This window comes from Lonchura striata, chromosome 29 (genome assembly GCF_046129695.1).
Source record: "Lonchura striata isolate bLonStr1 chromosome 29, bLonStr1.mat, whole genome shotgun sequence".
Classification (NCBI taxonomy): domain Eukaryota; kingdom Metazoa; phylum Chordata; class Aves; order Passeriformes; family Estrildidae; genus Lonchura; species Lonchura striata.
The window spans coordinates 1691931-1709658 of NC_134631.1; the positions used below are offsets into that span (position 1 = coordinate 1691931).

Sequence of the window (17728 nt, forward strand, 5' to 3'; positions counted from 1 at the left end):
TCTCCCTGCTGACTCTTCACAGACCCCCCTGATGTGTCACTCGTCTGTCTCCTGATCACTCCCGGGTCCCCAATCAATCCCCGGTGCCGCCGCCAGCCAAGGGAGCCGATCACCCAAAGTGGGTGAGGCACCTTCAGCTGCACTCCCTGCCCGCCGCCCCGGAGGGTGGAAGGAATTCGGGATGAGCCCCAGGGTGTGCGGAAAAATTGACATCACCAGACGATTCTGTCCACAGAGCAGACAGAGGAGTCCTGTAAATGGAATTTCATTCCTAAAAATGGGAGAGGCCATGGGACATTCCCCATGGGATATCTCCAATTGTTGGAGGACACAGTCTCTTTTTCATCTGAACTTTCTTGGCCACATCTCCCTGTGCTCTCCCCACTGGCTGAAGCACTTGACAGGTACAGACTTCCCAATCCACCTACTACATACCTTGATATGTTCCCTGCTGTTATATAGCAAACGATATTCATGGCTCTGTTAAGTCTTTGTTGTTCTTCTGGAATTTCATGAATAGGGAAGGACCTTGGCTGAGCAGCAGTTTGTGTCATCAATTGATAACATTTTCTGAAACTGATGGTGTCTCCTGTCATTTCCTTTTTTACAGCTCCCTGGCCCTATGTCCGAGCAGATTCAGAGCATCTGTTTGTAAAGACACTTTCCTGTTGTTCCTTTCATGGGGTCCCCCGTTTGTGGGACATCCCCCCTGGAGCAGGGTGTCCCCTCTGTGCTGCAGCCCCAGGGCTCGGGCAGAGCTCAGCCAATCAGAGCCCGCGGCGCTGATGACTCACCAGTTGCCAGGCAGACTCGCAGCTCCCCGCGTTCCCCACCTGGACCCACCTGCGCCCCCCCCTCGGCCCCATGGCCCCGCGAGGGGAATTTGGGGAGGTGGGAGTGGGGCAGCGCCAAGGCCGGGCCCCCCCGCGCTGTCCTGGCGGGAGCGGCTGCAGTGGGGACCGAGTGCGGGCGGGAGCGGCCGAGAGCCCAGCGCTGCCCCAGCCCGACCTGCCCCAGCTCCATCCCTGCCCCTGCGCTGGGATGCGGTGGGTCTGGGGGGAAGAGGGAGCCGGCAGTGGGTGCTGGGCCTGGGGGCAGGAGGAGAAGGGAAGGAGAAGCAGGCTTGAGGAACAGAATGGTCAAACGGTGCAGGTGGCATGAGAAGGTGGGATTGTGCAGGAGAAGGAGGAATAGCAGGAGGAAGAGGAGTGTGAGGAAGAGTAGAGACACAAGAGGAGGAGGAGAAGGAGCAGAAAGAGGAAGTAGCAGAAGGTTCCACCACTCCCTGTGTCTGCAGCCTCCCCCAGCCCCAGGAGCGCTGCTCCCTCCACATGCAGCAGGTGACTGTGGAAGTGGATCCATGATTTTCACGGGGTGAATCTTGGTGTTTCTGAGCTTGCTTGGGCTAAATGTTGGTGCTTTGGTTTTATGTGGCAGCTGAATCTTTATATTTTGGAGGAGGTTTTTGCTGAGCTGTGATGTTTGGGGAGGTTTTGATTTGTGTCTTAAAGTTTGTGGGATTTTTGGGCTGAATCTTGGTGTTTTGGAGGTTCTTACAGACACAAGATTCCCAATGACTTCCTGAGATGAACTTGGGAAGAAGGAACTTCCAGTCCAAGCAGCTCTCCTCTTGTTTTTCCCTCAAACCAGGATTTGTCATTCCCTGGGTGTGGCTGGATGGAGGAGGAGGAAAAGCCCCGGAGATGCTGCAGGAGGAGGAGCTGCAAACCCAGCCCAGGGAGCTTCAGGTAGGAAAGAGCCCCCCTGAGCCAGGAAGGCTGGCGGAGATCCAGGCGGAGCTCGGAGCTGGTGGAGAAGCCTCATGGCAGGGAGAAGCCCCACAAGTGCTTGGAATGTGGGAAGGGTTTCAGCTGGAGCTACCAACTGATCGAGCACCAGAGGATCCACACTGGGGAGAGGCCCTACGAGTGTGGGGAGTGTGGGAAGAGGTTTCGGACCAGCTCCCATCTCCTCCTCCATGAGCGGATTCACACAGAGGAGAGGCCCTACCGCTGCCCCGACTGCGGGAAGGGCTTCAAGCACAACTCCTACCTCACCGTGCACCGGCGCATCCACACTGGGGAGAGGCCCTACGAGTGTGGGAAGTGTGGGAAGGGTTTCAAAGACATGTCTGTCCTGAATGAGCACCAGGTGGTCCACACTGGGGAACGGCCCTTTGAGTGCTTGGAATGTGGGAAGAGCTTTGGGAGGAGGTCAGGCCTGAGAAAACACCAGCGCATCCACACTGGGGAGAGGCCCTACATGTGTGGGGAGTGTGGGAAGAGGTTTCAGACCAGCTCCAATCTCCTCAGACACGAGCAGATTCACACAGAGGAGAGGCCCTTCCGCTGCCCTGACTGCGGGAAGGGCTTCAAGCAAAACTCCCACCTCACCATGCACCGGCGCATCCACACCGGGGAGAGGCCCTACGAGTGTGGGGAGTGTGGGAAGAGGTTTCGGACCAGCTCCCATCTCCTCCTCCATGAGCGGATTCACACAGAGGAGAGGCCCTTCCGCTGCCCCGACTGCGGGAAGGGCTTCAAGCACAACTCCTACCTCACCGTGCACCGGCGCATCCACACTGGGGAGAGGCCCTACGAGTGTGGGGAGTGTGGGAAGAGCTTTCGGACCAGCTCCAGTGTCCTCCTACATGAGCGGATTCACACAGAGGAGAGGCCCTACCGCTGCCCCGACTGCGGGAAGGGCTTCAAGCGAAACTCCCACCTCACTGAGCACCAGCGCATCCACACCGGGGAGAGGCCCTACAAGTGTGGGAAGTGTGGGAAGAACTTCTCCATGAGCTCAAACTTGACCCAGCACCAACAGAGGCACCACTAAGGGAAGCCCTGTAAGTGCTCAGAGTGAGGGAAGAGCTTGAAGTGAGGGAAGAGCTTGGTGTGCTGCTGCAGCTCCATCCCCCATGGGAGGATCAGGCCTGGATGATCCCCAGTGACCCCCGTTGGGCAGAGCCCTGATGATCCGTGTTCCTGGTGATCCCTGTTTGGTGTGGGGAAGGTGTTGGCTTTTTCTCCTTGTGCTGCTGTGATTTTGGTGGGTTCCCATGGATGGGGGATGGGAGGTGAGTGGGGGTCCTGGTGCACTGGGGGGGCTCATGGCTCGGGGGGTCCCAGTGCTTTTGGGGGGATCGGTGAAGAGGGGAAGCAGGTATTGGGGGGGTCCCAGTAAACTGGGGGAGACCCTGATGATAACAGGGGGTCCTGGGAGATAATGGGGCGGGTGGGGGGGGGGGGGGAAAGACCAAACCCTAAGGGACTCCCCTGGTGCTGGTGAACCCCCCAAGCCCCCTCAGTGCTTGGGGTCCCCCCCAGTCACAGCACTGTTCCTGGGGGTCCCACAGCTCTGGGGGGATCAAAGGGGAGGGGATGGAACCTCCGTCATGGGTGGGGGACACAAAGGAGAATCCAGGCCCAGTGCTTGGGGGGGTCAGAGCACGAGGGGGACCCGGTCCCTGTCCCGGTGCATGGGGGTGGTGCTGCCCGGGGGTACCGGTGCCTGGGGGGTTCCCAGGGTTTGAGGGGGGTTCGGTCCCTATCCCGGTGCCTGGTGAGGGGGGGACAGTGCCCGGGGGGCTCCCACTGCTCGGTAATTGGGGGGTGTCGGAATCCAGGACATTCCTCTGGCTGCCAGGATGGCTCGAGACCCTGGCAGTGGGCTCAGAGACCTTGGCACGGTGTCAAGAACAACAGTGGCTTTGGTTTTAGCCCCTGGAGAAAATTGCCAACTTTGTATGAGGAATTACAAAATACAAGGGTTTGAGTAGCGTGGTAGGTGAATTAACACAGGGTGGAAAAGTAAAATTTTAGGGTTTTACAATACGGGGTTTAAGGGAAGAAGATGGAGGGATTTGGGCGTGTCCTGACTTTCTTCTCCTTCTTCTTGCCCTCCATGTCTTGCTGAGATGATGACACTATTCTATTCACTGTCCAACATAAATTATAGATATTGGCACGTTAATGTAAACACAGTACAGGTAGTTTTTAGTGTAAAAGGCAAACAGCGCCCTGAGGGCAGGGAGGCTGCCACAGACCGAGCTGCCAGACAGAGCTCAGCAGAGCAGACAAAGCGTGTTAGAGACAAGGGAAAATAAACGGCCCTGAGAAGCAAAGCTCCACATCTCGACTCCTTCTCTGCCCGCGTGGGCTGGGAGAAAAGGACTTTTCACAATCTCGGGGTCATCTCGACCACCAGAAAACTGAGGGAGGGTTTCCACTCGTCCCAGTGCCCGGTGAGGGGGGGTCAGGGCTCGACGGGGTTCGGGGGCACTGAAGGGGGTGCGGGTGCGGTTTTTGGGGGGTCCTGGCACCCCCCTGGGCAGGGTCAGTGCTCAGCAGCGGGGGCTGCCTGGGGACCCCCCCGGCCCCCAAATCCCAGCCGGGTCTCCTGCAGGGCACTGAGGGGAGGCTCGTTCACCCCCCTGTCCCCACCAGCGTCGCCACACGCCTTCCCAAAGTGTCCCCAAGTGCTCCCAAAGTGCCATCAGGATGTCCCCGAGTCTCTGCAGAGGTGACACCGGCCTGATTACAGCCCAGTGGTGATGTTGCTCTGTGCATAGCAGCCTCGGGATGTCCTCCAAGGCTCTTTGGCACTGCTCGGCCACCACGCGGCCACCGTGGCCAGGAGAGGGACAGAAGAAGAGGGTGTTGATGTCCCCAAGTGTCCCCAGCAGGTGACGCGTGGCCAGGCGGGCACTGGCCTCCCACAGCTGCTCAGCCTCGGTCACTGTGGCCACCAAGGCCACACGGAAATCAGGGGACACCTCCATTGTCCCCTCCAGGGCAGCCTCGATGTCCCCGAGCCGGCGCTGCAGCTCCCGGGGGAACGCGGTGGCTTCGTCACACGCGGCCACCAAGTCCCCCAGCAGCCCCAGGTGCAGCTCCAGCCGCTGTCCGCTCCTGGTGGCCGCATCCCTGCAGGCGTCGCGGAGCTTGGTGGCCCCCTTGGCCAGCCGGGCCCAGCTGTCCATGAGCCTGTCCAGGACACACTGCCAGGCACTGGCCAGGGCTCTCACATCGGCCCAGGTGGTCCCTGGGGTGTCCCCGAGGTGGGCCAGGGTCCAGCCCAGGGAGGGGACAGGGTGGTGGCCCAGGGAGGGGACAGGGCGGTGGCACAGGTAGGGGACACGGTAGTGGCGCAGGGCGTCCTGGAGGTGAAAGATCAAGGTCCCCACAGCCACGCGCAGGAACTCTGGGGACACGGCCAGCAGCACGTCCCTGTGCGGCCTGGCCACGGTGGCCATCAGTTCTCTCAGGGTGGCCACCAGCTCGCCCAGTGTGGCCACCACGGCCACCATCGCCTCCAGCAGCTGGTGGGGGGACAGCTTGGGAGGGGACAAGGGAGGTGTCAGGGACCTGGTGGCACTTGTGGCCTCCTACAGTGGCCCCTGTGCCCTCCCAGGGTTCCATTGTCCCCTCCCTGGAGGGCTCTGCTGTCCCCTCTGTCCCTTTGCCACCCCCTCATCCCCCACTGTCCCTCCCTGTTCCCTCCTGCCACCTTCAGTCCCCTCCACCCCTCTGCCCCCCCCCCCGTGTCCCCACTGTCCCCTCCTGCCACGCCTCTGTCCCTCTGCCACCCGTGTGCCCCCAGTCCCCTCCCGCCCCCAAGCCGGGATTGTCGCACCTCGTGGGGCTCCATGGCCGCTGGGGACACTCCGGGGAGGGGACACGGCCGGGGACACTTGGGGACACGCGGGAACATGGCTGGGGAGGGAAAACAGGAAGAGGTGACATCATCGCCCCGGCCCCGCCCCACCTTTGGCCGCTTTTGGGGAGTCCTGAGGAGATTTTGGGGAAGTCCTAGGTGAGCTTTAGGGGGTCCCAGGTGAGGGTTTGGAGGGTCCCAGAGGAGAATTCCCAATGATTTGTGGTTTCCCAGCTGCCCAGGTGAGGTCTGGGGGTCCCAGGAGAAGTTTGGGGGTCTCAGGTGAGAGTTTGGGGGGTTCCAGGTGAGGTTTGGGGGTCCCAGGTGAGGTTTGCAGGGTCCTGAGGAGATTTTGGAGGGGTGCAGGTGAGCTTTAGGGTGTCCCAGGTGAGAATTCCCAAAGATTTGGGGGTTCCCAGGTGAAAACAGCTCCGGGGGACCGAGGGGGGAGGGGCTGGGGAGGTTTCGGGGTGTGTCCCATGGGTGGGGGAGGGGCGGTGAGGGAGGGTCTGGGGGAATTTGGGGGGGTGGGTGGGGGCAGGACGAACCCCCAGACACTGACCCCGCCCCCTTGGGCCCCGCCCCGTGTTTTAGCCCCGCCCCTCGCTGCTGGACACGCCCACCGAGCGTCCCGCCCCCTCAGGCCCCGCCCCTCCCCATTCCCAGCTCCGCGTTCTGGGCCCGCCCCTCCTGAGGCCCCGCCCCGAATCAACCTTGGCCCCGCCCCATAGTAGATAGTTTTATCAATGGAAACCAAGAATCGCCACAAATCGACCCAAAATTTCAAACCCAGGCTAGTGGGGGAGCAGGACCACACCTGTGATGTCACGGGGGAGGGGCCAGGTGGGATTTTTAGGGGGTTCTAGGTGGGCTTTGGGGGGGGTCCAAATGAGTTTGGGGGGTCCCTGGTGTTCCTGGGTGGGTCCAAGTGGGTTTTGGGTGGGCCCAGGTGGTTTTTGGGGGGATCCAGGTGTCCTTGAGGGAGGTTCAGATGTCCCAGGGGTGATCCAGGTGTCCCTGAGGCATTTCCAGGTGGTTTTGGGCGTGTCCCAGGTGTTTTTTGGGGGAATCCAGGTGTGCCTGGGGGTTCCTGCTGTGTTCAGGAGGCATCCAGGTGTGCCTGGGAGGGGTCTCAGGTATCCTGGGGGCAGTTCCAGGTGTTCCTCCATGGCTCCAGGTGTTTTTTGGAGGGATCCTGGTGTCCTGGGTGGATCCAGGTGTGTCTGGGCGGGGTGCAGATGCCCAGGTGTTCTGGGAACTGGTGATCCAGGTGGGCAGGCACCCCAACATCTGGGTGGGCTGGGACTCAGGTATGAGGGATCTAGGTGAGAGGAAAGCAGGTGTGAGGGTTCCAGGTGCCCAGGTGTGGGTGGGACCTGGTTATCCAGGTGTGATGTCACCTGGTTATGACATCACCCACCTACCCAGGTGTGACATCACCTCTCCACTCAGGTGTGGTGTCACCTGGTTATGACCTCACCCCCACCCAGGTGTGACATCACCAGCTCACCTGGCCATGACATCACCTGTCCACACACCCCTCCTGCCCAGCTGTGACATCATCCAGGTGTGTGACCTCCAGGCTCATCTGGGCGTGACATCACTGTCGTGCCCACCTGTCCCCTCCCCTGTCACCTCTCCAGCCCACCAGGTGTGATGTCACCAACTCCACCAGGTGTGATGTCACTCCACCAGGTGTGATGTCACTAAATCCACCAGGTGTGATGTCACCTCACCAGCTGTGATGTTCCCCCCGGTCCCCAGGTGTCTCATCCCCCAGATGTGATAATGTCACGCACGTGACATCACCGTGTCCCTGCACAGGTGGCTCTGTGTCCCTGCACCCACCCAGGTGTGACATCACCTGTGCCAAGGTGTGACATCCGTCCCTAGCTGTAACATTACCTGTGCCCAGGTGTCAGCCAGGTGTTACTCAGGTGTTACTGAGGTGTGATGTACCTGTGTCCAGGTGTGCCAGGTGTCACTCAGATGTGGCTCAGGTGTCACTCAGGTGTCACTCAGATGTGGCTCAGGTGTTGCTCAGGGGTCACTCAGGTGTCACTCAGGTGTCACTCAGGTGTACCATGTGTCACCCAGGTGTCACTCAGGTGTGCCAGGTGTCACTCAGGTGTCACTCAGGTGTCAGGTGTGCCAGGTGTCGCTCAGGTGTCACCCAGGTGTCACTCAGGTGTGCCATGTGTCACTCAGGTGTCACTCAGGTGTGCCAGGTGTCACTCAGGTGTCACTTAAGTGTGCCAGGTGTCGCTCAGGGGTCACTCAGGTGTCACTCAGGTGTCACTCAGGTGTCACTCAGGGGTCACTCAAGTGTCACTCAGGTGTCACTCAGGTGTGCCATGTGTCACCCAGGTGTCACTCAGGTGTGCCAGCTGTCCCCGCACAGGTGTCCCGGTGCCTGACGAAGCCGTCCCTCCACACGAAGGTGCGCTCGCAGGTGCTGCGGGTGCAGGGCCGCAGCCCGGGGTGGGTTCCATGTCTCGGCAGCGCTGTTTCATCCCGAAGCGCTCGCGGCGCTGCGCGCAGGTGAAGGCCGCGGGCCCAGGTGCGGGTTCAGGCGCCGCTCGCGCTGCGCTGCGAGAACGCCTTCCCGCAGTGGCACAAAACACCTCGGCCGAGCTGCACCAGCTCACCTGGGCGGCAGGTGAGGGCTGCGAGGGGCGGGACCCGCCCCCGCCATGCGGGGCGCGCTGCGGGCGGCTCCGGGATTCGCCGTCCGGGCGGGTCTGCGCGAAATTCCCGAATATTTGTGTGCGATTCCGGCGGTTCTGTGCAAAATGCCCAGCTCTTTGTGCGAAATTCTGCCGGTTCTGGTGGAAATTTTCTTTTGTGTATTAGGACTTTCTGTCTGCTGCCGTCTGTGGTTTTGCAATCTTTCCCTGGCTGCAGCTTGTGGTCTTTTATAACTTTGAGAATATTTTTATACAAGCACAACTTATTACCTGTACACTTTACGTAAGCACGAATAATTCCATAACATATATTACAATAGGGCTGCAGAAATCCTCCTGCAGATCCATGGGGATGCAGAGATCCCCTGTTGGAATCTGTGGTATTGATGATTCCAAGATTGTAGGAAGTCTCTGTCAGCCCTGCTGCCAAAGAAGAAGTAATAAATCGTCTGTGCTGGTTTTCAAGGTTGTTTATTCTGTTTATCTCTAACATGTTCTGCTGCCCTGCCGCAGCTCTGTCCTGCAGGGCAGCGTGTGGGGTTCTGTCCTCAGTGGGATGTTACAAACATTAAATACCAGAAACTCCCTGTGCTATATTTACAATAATGTGCCAATATCTGTCACCTACGTTGAACAGTGTGTCCCCAGCCTAAACCAACAGAAAAATGCCAACACTAGAGTGAAACGAGGAGGGCATGAAGAAGAAAAAGGACAAGACACACCCAATTCCTTCCATCTTGTCCCCTTTGGCCCCCTAATCTAGAATCCTAAAATTTTACTTTTGGACACGTGCCACACTTTGTTATTACTTATATCAAACACTCAGAGCTTGTAATTCATCCTGTAAGATTGAAAACTCTTCCATGGACAGAGATCAGAGACAGTGTCTATGGGGGGTCTGTACAGGGGGGTTCCTGACCCCTGCCAGGGACCCAGGACTTCAGGGCAGCCAAAGCGACGCCCTGGACTGCCACAATCCCCCTGCGGGTCCATGGGGATGCAGAGATCCCCTGCAGGTCCATGGGGATGCAGAGATCCCCATGCAGGTCCATGGGGATGCAGAGATCCCCTGCAGCCCCTGCAGGAGCCGGGCTGGAGCTCGGCGATGCCTGAGAGGAGGCTGTGAGCCCGCGGGCAGAGGGGCCCCGCTGGAGCAGCCTGTCCTGGCAGGACTGAGCCCGTGGCACAGTGACCCACGCTGCGGCACTCGGAGGGGGCTGTGCCCAGGGGATGGACTCCGCTCCGAGAAGTTCCTGGAGAAGTCTCGGCCGGGAGAGAGCGCAGGGTGCAGCAGGGAACGACTCCTGTCCCTGAGCAGAGGGAGAAGCCCCGGGGGATGAGCTGAGCATGGCCCCATTCCCTGTCTCCTGCCCTGCCGGGGGAGGAGGTGCAGCTGGGAGCAGGGAGGCGTGGGGAAAGCTGCATTTAAGGCTCTGCACTGACTTCTCCTTCTCCTGCTCCGAGTCTTTGGAGTTTTCCGCCACAAATCTCTCCCCTGCCCCACCCACCCACAGGGCTTCGGGCAGGTTTCCCTTTTTGGGGGAAATCAAAGCGAAGCACTGACGCGCTAACGAGGGGCAGGAGAAGTGAGGCTCCTGGGCTTCCCGCAGAGGCGGAGGCACGGGAGGCGCAGGGCCGGGAAAGCCGTGGCGGGAGGCGCGGAGAAGTTTGTTTGTGTGGGCAGCTCAATCCCGGCTCGGCCCGGGCCCGTGCCGGGGCTGTTCCTCATCTCCGGCTTTCCCCTCACGCAGCCCGGGGGCGCCGAGAGCGCGGGGCGAGGCGGGGCCGTGCGCAGAGCCCGCCCCGAGCTCGCTGCCATTGGCCGCCGGTGCCGTCAGTCGCGGTTGCGGCGCGCTGATTGGTGGGAGCGGGGCGCGGCGCGGCCCCGGCGGCGGGCTGAGGGCGGCCGTGGCCGCGCAGCGCCGCCATTGGCCGAGCGGCTGTGCGGGCCCGGCAGCGGCGGCAGCGGCCGGAGCGCGGTGAGGCGGCGGCGGCGGAGCTCGGAGGCGGCCCCGGCGCAGGTGGGAGCCGCGCTGGGCTCTGCGGGGGCTCGGGGCCGGCTGCGGGCGGAGGGGGCGGCAGGGGGCTCCGGCGGCTCGCCGGTGCCGTGTCCGGCCCGTGCCGGCCCCGGGCTGAGGGCGCTGCGGGAGCGGCTGCCCGCGGTCTCCTTCCCGCCGGGGCCGGGCAGGAGCCGCTGCCGGAGCAGCGCTGGCTCGGCCCGGCTGCTGTGGGTAGGACAGAGGGGCTGCCCCGCGGCCGGGAGCGGGCGGGGAAATTCCCGTCGCCGGAGGTTTGTGTGCCCGGAGGAGAGCGAGGAGTCCTGTCAAAGTGACTTTATTGCCGAGCAGGGGCAGAGGCCGTGGGGCATTTGCCGTGCGCTCTCTGCCGTGGCTGTAGTCCGCAGCCTCCTTTTTATCCTCATTTTCCCGGCCGCATCTCCCTCTGCCTTTGCCCACCGGCTGAGTTCCTTGGAAGGTTCCGACTTCCCGATGCGCCTGGAGCCTGTCCTCGTTAATGTGCACCCTCCTTTTGTAGAACAGCCGATATTCATGGCTCTGTTAAGTCTTTGTTCTTCTCCTCGAAGTTCGGGAATGTAGCGGGACTTTGAGCACTCTCTGGGTCAATTTGTAACATTCATTGGAACTGATGGTTTCTCCCGCCAACGAAAAAGATTAAGAAACAGTATTTCCGAGGGCCTGGAATTCCAGGATGGGGGGGAATGACTTCCCACTGCAAAAGGGTGGGATTAGATGGGATAATGAAAAGAAATTGTCTCTTGTGAGGGTGGTGAATCCGTGGCACAGGTCTGCCAGAGAATCTGTGGCTGCCCCTGGATCCCTGGAAGTGTTCCAGGCCAGGCTGGACAGGGCTTGGAGCAACCGGGGTTATGGGAAAGTGTTCCTGCCCACGGCATGGGGTGGAACAGGATCATCTTTATGGTACCCTTGAACCCAAATGATTCTGTTTGATCTTTGATCTCATAATTCTGTGATCTGTTTGAAATGGGTACAAAAAAGGCACAGCAGCTGGCAGGGACTGCAGGAGCCATTGTGGCCCCCAGCGATGGGCCATGTGACTGTGGTCGAAGTCATGTTGTTGTTCTCCATCTCAGAGATCAGTTCCAGCCTTCTTAGGGACTCAAGTTCAGTCCTCGTGGGTGAAATTAGAAGCCTAGTTTTACTTTAGGCCCGACTTTTCTGCAGCCTTTTTGTGAGAACCCCGGCCTTGCTCTGGGGTCTCATGTGGTGGTGAAATTCCTCCTCCAACCCGTGCTTCCAAAGAAAAACTCCGCAGGCTTTAGCTGTTCGGTCTCAAGGCAGTTTATTGCTAGTTATCTAACAGATTATGTTCTTGAACTGCGGCTATTTGATCAGCGGCCTGGGTAGAGGCACACACACCCTGACATCCTCTCTCTCTGCTGTCTTCTTCGTCTCTTCCCCCACCCAGGGCTGCTGCTATATTTTATATGATATATTACGTATAACATGTTTACAATTATTCCCCAATACCTACTACCTACGTTGCCAAGTGTTTTTCTACTCTAAACCAATCTGTGAGTGCCAACATCACCAAGAACATGGAGGTAAGGAAGAAGAAGGAGGAAGAACAGGATCAGCCCACTTTCCTCCATGTTAGAACTTCTGACCCCCATGTACAAAGTGAAAACCTCCCTGTACAAGTGTTAAAACCCCCCTGTACGATACTAAAAAAATTTCCCCTCTACTTTGTAATTACTTATACTATACTATTTAACCTTTTGTGACTGCTTGTTCCATCTCCAAAGTTGGTCATTCATTCCATGGCTCAAACTCAAAATCACAGCTGTTTTTCAGCTGTCTGCCAGGGTCTAGAATGCTTCTGACCAGGGCCTGGAACCTCTAAAAATGTCTGAGAGACATTTTGAGTTCCCACACCTTTTTATTAGTCCGGCACCAGTGTGATTGTGAAATGTACTCCCTGAATCCTAAGCAAAGACAAACTTGCTGGCTTTAACCTGCCTGTGGTAGGGAATTCTGCAAAAGAAAGCCTGAAAATATTGCTTTGCCTGTTTTTTATAATGCAAAAAGGAATACTGCTGCTTCTGGTTGTGCTGGCTGAGCCCCACTCTCTCTGCAGGCCAGGTCAGTGCTGAAGGTGTTGTGCCTTCTGGTGTTCCACAGCTGACTGACACACTTTGTAGAGTTACTTCCTTATCTACAAATGCCCGGCCCTATCTCCAGGCAGATTCACTCCTTGACTCTGTTTTGTTCTTCCCGGGCCCTCTTTGGTTTTGGGATTATTCTCACTGCCCTCATTCCCTGTCCTTTTGTAGCCGTTTGTGGATCAGGAGGCCTGGCTGCCACCTGCATGCCCTGGCTCAGCTGCTGGATGAGCTGCACTGCCAAGGTGTGGAGCATGGTAAAAAGATGAGAGTTGCTGCAGCACAGAAGTGGAGAAGGAGCATTTGTTTAACCCCTGGTCTGCTGGGGAGCCGGGGAGCCGTGTCCCATTCCATCCTTTCCATGTTTGGACCAATACATAAACTACTCTCCCATTTCCTTTGTTATCTTTTTCAGCACTTTTCCTTTGTCTTCTCTTTGCCAACATCAGTTTGAGTCACTTAGTTTTCCGCAAACTCCTGTTTTTTCTTCTAACAGATAACCTGATCCCATCCCCTGGTGAAATGTTGTGTTCCTAATTTCAGTGGCTTGGTCAGCAGGAAGGTCAGGAGCTGGAGCTGTCTGGTTGGTTCTTATTCCGAGGACAGCTTGTAATCTAATTATGCCATTTAAATAATAAATGGGTTCTCTGCATTTTGATAGGAATTTGTGAAAAACTCAATCACTTGGTTTTTAAAATTTTAAAGGTTTAATAATAGTAAAAAGGTGAAAAAAGTAATAATACATTTAGAGTAATAAAAATTTAGAGTTAGGACATGTACATGACAATAAAAAACAAAGAATTACGGAGGTCCGGATGCTCAGGCACTTAAACCAAGACGAGCATACCTTGGGATCTAGAGGAATCACCCTTAAAACAATACACAATTAGCTTCTTATAGTAAGAAAACCATAACTTCCTCTTCTCTGGAAAATTTAGGTGTTCCTTGAGTGAGTATCTCATTCCTTAAACCCCTCCTCCACATACTTAGTTTCTCTTTTAACTACTAAAGCTTCATTTTATCTTCAAAGCTACATTTATTATACTATTAATATGTTAATACAGCACAACTAATCAATATGACATAAGACATATAGTAACTATCTGCGTAGAGCCATATAATATGCATTTTTAACAAATTTGTTGGGGTTCCCAGTGGCTGGTCCATGGTGTTGTAGAATTTGTTCTGGTGGCTGTTAAACTTTCCCAGTTTTTGGGCTCTGCCTCAAGCTGGGGCTGCATCAATTGACCCCGTTTTTCTTATTCCATCATCATATACATGAATTCCAACTGATTTCCCTGAACTTGCTATAGCAAAACCCCCAGTGCTCTGATACACCCTGTACAGCACAGACAGTGACAGCAGATGTTGGAGTGGGCAGAGGGATGATCCCCCCCTTATTTTAGTGCAGTTTTCCCAACATTCTCCATTTGCTGTTTCCCTTTGCAGCTTCAGCCATTTCTGTTGCAGAGTCAGAGATCCTCAGCATGGGCTCTGCCTTCAGCAGTGCAGATTCCATCTGTGCAAGCAGGCAGGGCTTGGGGTGAGGGGCAGAGGGAATCAGCCAATTCCTGCCTCAGGCAAGAAGAGCCAGGTACATTGTCCCCACTTTGCCCCAGCAGTGTTAATTTGCATTTCTGAAGCTCCTTCTGGGTGCCTGGAATGCAGCTTCTCTTCCAGCAGCCTCACATGTGCCACCTCCCCCACAACCTCCTGCATTATTTTTTTTTCCTTCAAATAATCCATTTAGTATTTGTGACTTAAAGGGTCACCTTTAAATCTCTTCTAGTTTTGTGAAGTGCAGCCTAAAGGTGTGTGTTGAAAAACCCAGACCAAAATTTTGGTATCTCTTACAGAAACATACACAAAAAAATTCCAAGGCAATTCAGTTTTTTCTACTTCTCGGAGTAAAAATTCATTCTCACATCCCTAACCGAAACCTAACCAGAAATACAGAAGTAGGATTATTACAAAAAATACTCTAATGCTCTAAACTTTGCACTGGAACTGCAGGAAAAAGGAAAACTCCACCAATATGTTTATTGTTAGAGTCAAGGCATTCCTTGATTCTGGCCAGGATGTGCAACAGAAATCATTCCAGCCCCACACAGCCCGGGTGTGCAGAGAAAATAGTTCCATTACATGTGGGTTTTACTCGAGTTTTCCCAAAATTGATACAGTCTAAAGCAATCTAAATCCATTGGTTTAATGTTCTGTAGTTTCAAGTTGTGCAGTTTTTAGTATTTGGTTTCCTATTGGACCCGGATTCCTTTGCTTGTGCTGTTAATGAGGTGGGAAGTCCTGGATTTCCTTCTCAGCCTTTTGCAGACCAGGTGTCTGCAGCCCTGCCGGGGGCAGTGTCTGGGGTAGGTGTTGGTTGCTGTTTGCTGCTGGGGTTGATGTTTTGCTGCTGGTCGTTATCTTTGTGGGTATCTTTTGGGCCATTCCCAGTGTGTTGAGATGTTAAACTCATCTCCAGTGAGTGGTGTAACATCCCTTAACAAAACCTTTAACATTTGTTTCCCCAAGGCCAAGGGAAACCAAGCCTGAGTAGAGAAATCAAAGGTTAACAATGTTCAAGTCTATGAGCTGGTCTATTTTCCATGGATGCACTGGCAGGCAGGGCAGTGTGTGAGTGTGAGTGAGAGCCAGAGTGGAATTGTCCCGGTGTGTCCCCAGCAGCTGTGGCAGTGCAGGCCCAGCGAGCACTGAAGCTGCAGCAGTGGCAGCAAGGGCTGGCCCCGGTGGCTGGAGCTGCCCAAGGAGGGTGGCCAGGCCGAGGATTTCAGCAGAGGATGTGTGGGCAGGCCCAGGGCCTTGCCCCGCTGTGGAGCCCTGGCTGCTGCTGCGCTGCCTTCAGTGCAGGCTCAGGGGGGCCTCCCATCCTCCTGCTGCAGGCGGGAAGTGCAAATCTCCGGGGCTGCAGAGACCTGGAGCCCAGGCTGAGGGGTCCCCCCGTGTTCAGCTGTGCTGGCGGCTGTTTCTGGCCTCGGGGCCCCTTGGCATGGGCCACGCCACTTGGCCACCAGTGGTGCTGCTTTGCACTCCTTAGGCAGAGCCCATGTCCTGCTTGGATGTTGGCAACAGCCAAGTGCCAAGGCAGGCTCTGTGCCAGCCCAGCTTCCTGGGGGAGAGATTGCACCAGAGACAGGATTCTGGCCACAGACTGCTTTAAATGTGCATCCCTTATCTCCACCCTGCACTAGGTGGAGAACTCCCAGGGTATGGAATTCCCGAGATCAATTCCAAGGGAAATAATTGAATATCTGCCCTGGGTCTGGCTCTTCTTCTTGCCCAAGCCAATGTCAAAAGCCGTACCCATGGCATCTTGGTTTCTATCCCCAGCTTCCAAAGGTGTTTCTTTCTTTCCCCATTCATTCTTTGTACCCAGCCTGAGCTCTGGGGTTGCCAGGGGTTATGGAGGTCCCATTGTATTCCTAAAGCTGCCATAAGCCCCTGGAGGATATCTCCTGTAAAATGAGTTCTGCTCTCTGAGTCTGTTGCTTCCACAGTCCCTTTTCTTGAAATTATGTCTTTTAGACATACCCTAATAAGTGATCCAGTGGTTGCTGAACAATCAGAATTGCTTTTGCCCCCCTGTTAGGTGAGATGGTGTCACCATAAGATATTGAAGCCTTCCTGCTCAGGGCATTTCAGTGCCAGGCTCTTACAAGCACACACAGCTGTGCTGGTTGAGCTGACCATGGGGGGTAACCTGCGCTTTGTCTGATTCCCTTTCCTCAATAACAGCGTGTCTTGGAACTCTTTTCCCTTCTGCTGCCCTTGAAGAGCCATCCACAAAGACATTTTCTGCCTCAGGCCAGGCAATGTCTCCTGAATCTCCCCCAGGCTGGGTCTGGAGCTGTGTCACTTGAATGCAGTGCTGGGTTTCTTCCCAGCCCCTCTGTGGGCTGTTCAAACAGGAGGCTGGGTTAAACCCTTCCCCTGTGCTCAGTTCTGAATCCTCCTGTGCCACTGCACAAGTTTCACACTGTAATAACCGAGCACTGCTCATCCATTGCGAGGCTCTTTTGGTTATCAAAGCTTGAACTTGATGGCAGACTGGAACAGTTGGAGATCCTGTTGTCATCAGGTTTTGGGCCTCAGTTCTGTTGAATCTGTGGCTGCACAATTCTGCAGACAATGAGGCCACTCTGGCCACTGGGTGAAACATTTTGGCCCAAGAGTTCCTTTGGCATGGCCCTGTTTAATATTCACCTACAATTCCAATTTCTTTTCTGAGTCTGGAAGAGCCAGGGCTGAGGCATCAATATTTTTGGGTTTTCATTTTCTCAAGTTTTGCTCACTTTTTCCTTTCCATACCACAGCATGGAGGCTGTCTGGGGTTACAAAGTCCTACAATGTTCTGTCCGGAACAGAGAATCCTCAGTCCAGGCTGTGTAATTCCCTGTTAATCCTCAGAATTGTCGCAGCTCCTTTTTGGTGCTGGGAAATGTTACTTCTGAGATTTCCCAGACCCTCTTTGTGTCAAACCACAACAAACCTTCAGTCCCATTATGTCCCAAATATTTAATCTTTGTCTCCATTATTTGCACTTCTTTTTTTTTTCAGATACTTAAAAGATGTTTTAGCCAAGAAATTCAGCCTTTTCACAGAGGCTTTGTCTAGCACTTTTTCTTGTCCTCCTCATTGGAGCCATCTGATTCCCTGACTGGCAGGATAGGAGTGCTGTAGGGAGACATCCCTGGCTCCAAAAGCCCTGCCTTTAGCAAGGACTCCATACCAGGCTGTGAGCTCTTCCTTCCCTCCCCTGGAACAGGGTGTTGCTTTTAGCCCCCACTTGTCCTGGTTGCTTCCGAGTAACTTGGAGAGGCTCCACATCAAATTTTCCTTTTGGGGCTGCCCACGCCTCTGAGTTCACTGAGCAGAGGCCTTGCCAGACATTTGACACAAAGGTACAGCAGCAATAGCCTCTGTACCACCTTTTACAATATTCCAATGCCACCATCAAATTCCTTCCTGGTTCATAAAAATGACAGTAGGAAGAAAAATAAAAAAGTTCATTTCAAACATATCCTCCACAGATCCTAATAGTGATTGAACAAATGATACCAGTTCAACTTTCCCATTTATTCCCTTAATAATTGAAACATTCCTTTACAATTTTCCCCCCTTAGGTGTAAGATTCCGAGTGGATGGAGAGGCCCCTGTGTCCATCAGGAGAGGCCTCCTCTGGATGCAGACCCAGCCTGAATGTTCTGCAGGGCTCCAGTGTGGTGGG

The 17728-nt window shown here is 55.5% G+C and overlaps 2 protein-coding genes across 2 annotated transcripts in view; both read left to right on the plus strand.

The window, feature by feature from the left end:
- Positions 1 to 1331: 1331 nt before the first annotated feature.
- On the plus strand, positions 1332 to 2845 carry LOC144247619 (uncharacterized). The gene is made up of 2 exons (XM_077788928.1): positions 1332 to 1340; positions 1753 to 2845. Exons 1-2 carry the CDS (start codon positions 1332 to 1334, stop codon positions 2836 to 2838), a joined length of 1095 nt encoding a protein of 364 aa, XP_077645054.1. The 3' UTR covers positions 2839 to 2845.
- A 125-nt stretch (positions 2846 to 2970) lies between these two features.
- Positions 2971 to 17728, plus strand: part of LOC144247628 (uncharacterized) — a 643963-nt gene continuing 629205 nt past the window's right edge. The window contains 1 exon segment of the mRNA XM_077788936.1: positions 2971 to 3079. Coding sequence (XP_077645062.1) covers positions 3062 to 3079 — 18 coding nt within the window. The 5' untranslated portion in view covers positions 2971 to 3061.